At 67.7% G+C, this 4,435-nt stretch overlaps 1 protein-coding gene across 1 annotated transcript; it reads right to left on the minus strand.

Annotated features, from left to right (window-relative positions):
* Window positions 1-318: 318 nt before the first annotated feature.
* CBX4 (chromobox 4) lies at window positions 319-4,154 on the minus strand. Its single transcript, XM_088535962.1, has 5 exons — window positions 4,016-4,154; window positions 3,897-3,940; window positions 2,997-3,062; window positions 2,259-2,325; window positions 319-1,707 (listed from the first exon to the last, which is right to left on the minus strand). Exons 1-5 carry the CDS (start codon window positions 4,082-4,084, stop codon window positions 391-393), a joined length of 1,563 nt encoding a protein of 520 aa, XP_088392088.1. The 5' UTR covers window positions 4,085-4,154; the 3' UTR covers window positions 319-390.
* Between the last annotated feature and the right edge of the window lie 281 nt (window positions 4,155-4,435).

Consider the following 4,435-nt stretch of genomic DNA (forward strand, 5'->3'; position numbering starts at 1 on the left):
TCTAGAGACTCCATAAATCTAGGCTTTATATTTCATTATATAAATACCTACAAATAAATATATTAGCGTGGCCAGAGAGAGACCAGCTTTCAGCTCGAACAATACATTTCAATAACACCACGTACAAACGGGAGCAAGAATCACTCGACAAGTTAGCACTGTTAAAATATAATACTATGCAACTCTGAGTAACTGGCAGCCCCATTGCCGCACTGCCCGGTGCCGGGGTGGCCTCCGCAGCGGGGACAGGGACCACTGCGGTGTCCTGCCCGCGGTCCCCGGCACAGGCTCTGCCGGCACCGTGGGTCACTGGCCCCAGGGAAGGGGCGTCAGTACCTGCGAGGGGGCGCGGGGCTGGTGCCTCCCATGGGGAGCAGCCGGGCACCCCGCTCACACCGTCACGTACTCCTTGAAGGTCACCGTCAGGCAGTTCGCCGTCACGTCTGTGATAATTATATTCCCAAAGAAGGGCTTGAATTCCTGCAGGGCTTCAGCCTCCTCCTCCTCCTCGGTGGCCCCGTGGGGCTGCGGGGGCTCCGCGGGCGGCTTCTCCGCCGGCCCCAGCGGCGCCTCTGGCTTCACCTGCGCCGCGGCCGGCTCGCCCTCGGCCCGCGGCTTCACGCAGCGCAAGTCTATGGGCTCGTCCAGGTCCGAGTCCAGCAGGATGACCTCGGGCGGCGCGGGCGGGCCGGGCGCCGCGGGCCGTGCCGGGGGGCTCACGCACGTGGGGGCACTGATGCTGCGGGACGTGAGGCGCTTCTTGCCCGGCTCCTGCTCGCCCGGCGGCTCCGAGAGGCAGCGCTTGCGGGAGCCCGGGCTGGCCAGGTTCAGTCCCATGGCGGAAGGGCTGTGCTCGCGGGCAGGGCTCAGGGACCAGGGCACGAGGTCTGGCTTCGTGGTGAGCTGCAGCGGCTGCTCGGCAGCAGCGACAGGCAGCTCCTTGGCCAGGGGGGGCTTTCGGGGGCTCTCCTGGAGTTCCGCAGGCGGCTGCCTCCCCTCGCCCTCCGCTTTGCTGCCCGCCACCCTGTCCTCCCCCGGCTTCCTCCAGACCTCCAGCTTCTCTTCCCCACCCTTCTTAGGAGTCCTCTCGTCCGCCGCCCGCTTCCGGGCCGGCTCCCCAGACTTGATCTTCACAGCCTGCATGCCGTTCTCCATGTACTTGCTCATGACAATCACTATGCGCCCGTTCTTGTTTTTGTTCTTGACAATCTTCATCTTGCCCCCCAGACCATTGCCCGTCACCCTGTCCCGCGGCGGGGGGCCGGTACCACTCGACAGGTTCTTCTCAGCCCCATTCTTGCTCTCTGCAGACAGGTTCTTAACTGGGCCCAGCAAGCTCTTGGCAGGGGCATGAGCCCACTTGTCTGGGTGGGCGACCATGGGGCTCTTGCTGCTCTCCAGGCACGCCTGGCTCTGCGGCTCCTTGCTTGTGGGCTGGTAGTGGGGCTCGTACATCTTGGGGTCTGGCTGGTAGTGGTGGTGCTTCTTGCTGTTCAGCTGGTAGTAATACTTCCCTTTGCTGTGGGACTGGTGCTTCATGCTGCTCTCCTTGCCATTGGGCTGGTACTGGTGATACTTCTTGCTGTTGAGCTCGTACTGGTGCTGCTGGCTCTTGCCCGAGGAGCTGAGGTCCAGCTTGGGCCTGTTGTCCACAGCAGGGTCCTGCAGCCCCGTGAGGATGTTCGAGCGGCGGGCGAAGGAGGGGAGCTGCAAGGCAAAGGCAGGGGTTGAGCTTAGCCAGGGACCTCGCACAGGGCGCTAGGTGCTGGTGCAGAATTGCTGCCCTCCTCGTGGCTCTGCTTGCAGGACGCTGCCCTCCGGGATACTGTGTACTTTAACAGGCAGCCCTGGCCCACTCGCACTTAGAGGCTGTGCATTGCTCCAGCTTAATGAAGCAATAAAAAAAGCTCCCTTCAATCCCCTGCCTGGGAAAAGGGAGCGAGGAGCGCAGCTGTGGTGCTGCTTGCAGGTGGCCCGTCAGTCCCATTTGCAGCCTCCGGCTGACTAGGGACCTGGGTGCGACGGGTCCACATCGCAACTGGTGGAAGGGGCGAGACGACACGGGCCGCTTGTGGGGCTGGGATGAGCTGATGAGCTCAGTGCCAGGGTCCCTGAGGCCCTGCGAAGGCCAGGGCTCTGTGCACAGCTCCTCAGCATGATGAAACCCACGGAAAGAGGCTCCCTGGGGACACAGAGCGCTGCAAACAGGCTGTGCTGCAGCTGCGGGGCCCCAGGCTCCGGCTCCGCGGCGCGTTTACCTGCACAACGAGCGGCTTCGGCTTCGGCCCCCGCTTGCGGTATCCCATGAGCTGCTCCTGCCGCTCCCTGAGGAAACACCGGCATGATGAGCCCCACGTAGGAGCGTGCAGCCCCACGGAGCCCCAAGGATCCAGCTACCCTTGCAGTGCCAATGACCCATAGGGTTCAAGGAACCAGTTTTAATAGCCCATGCCAAGAAGGGGGCAGGGGGAGGGAGACCCCCCACAGCCAGCGGTGCAGGAGCAGCGCAGCCGCAGGTGCGGGGCCAGCAGGGCCTGCAGCCCGTGCGCAGGACAGGGCCGGCACTGAGGCAGGCGACTTCCCCGCTCTTGCCTCCTGCTGCTGCAGCGAGGGGTAAAGTTTACAGTTTGCGCCAAAAATGCTACAGGAAATAAATGCTCGGAAAGAGAGTAGAAAAAAAAAAAAAAAAAAAAGGCAAAAAAAAAAGCAGCCAGCCGAGGCGCAGCGGCGGCAGCAGCGGCAGCGGCGCCGCCTCCTTCTCTCGCAGGCATCAAATGGGCGGCCAGGCAGGAGCGCAAGGCGAGCGGCGTGGGGGGAGCGCGGCGCGGGGGACCTTGAACCGGAGGCGTCTCCCGGCGGCCCCGCATCGCCCGCCCCGCCGGGGCCGCGCGCCCGGGCCCGCCGCGGCCGCGCGCGCCGTGACGCACCCGCCATCGCAGCCGCGGGGCGCGGAGTCCCGCGTCCCGCTCCTGCCGCGCCGCGGGGCCGCCGCTCACCTGTTCTGGAAGGCGATCAGCAGCCGGGGGTCCAGGATATTTTCCTCCGGTTCCCACGTGTTATATCTTGCAGGAAAGGAGGACAGGAGCCGTCAGGCACCGTGTCCCCCCCGACCCCCCCAACCCGCCTTCCCCGCAACAGGCCCGGGGTGCCTGAGCGGGGGGTGCCCCCGGCCCGCGCCCGCTCGGGGCCGTTTCCCGGCCTGGCAAATGGGGCCCCCGTCGGAGCCCGCGTGCAGGGCTCCGGTCCCCGGGAGGGGGATGGGCGACGGGGGAAGGGGGGGCACGGGGACGGAACTGTTTATTTAGCGCAGTTATTATTCCGGAGGAATTCTAAGCATGTCATGATGAAATTTTCCAAATCCCCTTTCCTGGACCCATTAGAGCTGCTCCGGCGCGGAGGAGGGACCCGCAGCGCCGTCCGGAGGCCCGGGCGGCCCCCTCCCCCGTGCCTCCCCCCGCCAGCGGGCACTGTCATCTAAGCCCCAAATCGCGGGCAGCCCGAGCAGCCGCCCCGCTGCAGCGGCCGGTGCTCCGCGGCGACGGGCGGCTCGCTGGGCACCGCGCCGGGCAGGCTGCGGGCGGCAGGGGCCGCGCGCTTTAATTTTGTGATTATCCCCCTTTCCCCCGCCCGCTTTTCCTTCCCCCCCCCTTCCCCCCCCCTCCGCTCGGTTCTGCAATATGGAGCCCGGCTCCCGAGGAGGGAAAGGGGGAAGGAGCCATTTTCTGGTGCACATCAGCCGCCGCCTGCCTGCCGCGCTCCGCCGCCACCGGGCTCCGCCGCCCGGCCCCCCCCCGGCCCGCAGCCCCCGCCGGGGCTTTCCGCGGCGCAGGCGGCGGCGGGGAGGGCGGCGGCGCTGCTCGGGCCGGCCTGCCCGCCCGGTGCCGCTCCGTACTCACTTGGGCGACCAGCCTCTCCATTTGACCAGGTACTCCACTCTGCCCTGCGCGGAGCAAAGAGACGGCGTGAGCCGAGCCGAGCCGTGCCGTGCCGTGCCCGCCGCCAAGCGCAGCCTCACCTTGCGGATCCGCTTCTTCTCGATGCTCTCCACGGCGAAGACGTGCTCGCCCACGGCCGGCAGCTCCATGCCGCAGCCGGGAGGGGCCGCGCCGCCCGCTGCAGCCGAGCCCAGCGCGGCTCCGCCAGCTCCGCGCTGCCCGCCCGACACACACTGAGCGACGGCGGCCGCGGCCCCGCAGCCCGTGCAAATCCCGGGGCGAGACGTCAGGGAGGCGGCGCCTCCCGGGCCCGGCTGCCCGTCAGCGGCGGGGCCGGGGGATTGGCGCAGAGCTGCCGGGGAGGAGCGGCGCGGGGGGCGCGCGAGCCCGGCCCCCGCCCCACGCGTGACTCAGCACGGCCCCACGGGCCGCGCGGCCGGCGGGGGGCGGCAGAGCCCGCGGGGCAGGTGCGGCCCCACGCTGCGCTCTGGAGAGGGGCT

The sequence above is a fragment of the Tinamus guttatus genome, unplaced genomic scaffold, assembly GCF_059628265.1.
Source record: "Tinamus guttatus ecotype Peru unplaced genomic scaffold, ASM5962826v1 Tinamus_guttatus_pri_ptg000649l, whole genome shotgun sequence".
In the NCBI taxonomy this organism is placed as follows: Eukaryota; Metazoa; Chordata; class Aves; order Tinamiformes; family Tinamidae; genus Tinamus; species Tinamus guttatus.

What these genes read in the sequence shown, in the direction of transcription:
- CBX4 (XM_088535962.1), bottom strand. Translation starts at nt 4,084, where the DNA reads ATGGAGCTGCCGGCCGTGGGCGAGCACGTCTTCGCCGTGGAGAGCATC. An exon ending in AGAAGAAGCGGATCCGCAAG is followed by an intron (nt 3,941 to 4,015) that starts GTGAGGCTGCGC and finishes TGCTCCGCGCAG; the next exon opens with GGCAGAGTGGAGTACCTGGT. An exon ending in TGGAGAGGCTGGTCGCCCAA is followed by an intron (nt 3,063 to 3,896) that starts GTGAGTACGGAG and finishes CTTTCCTGCAAG; the next exon opens with ATATAACACGTGGGAACCGG.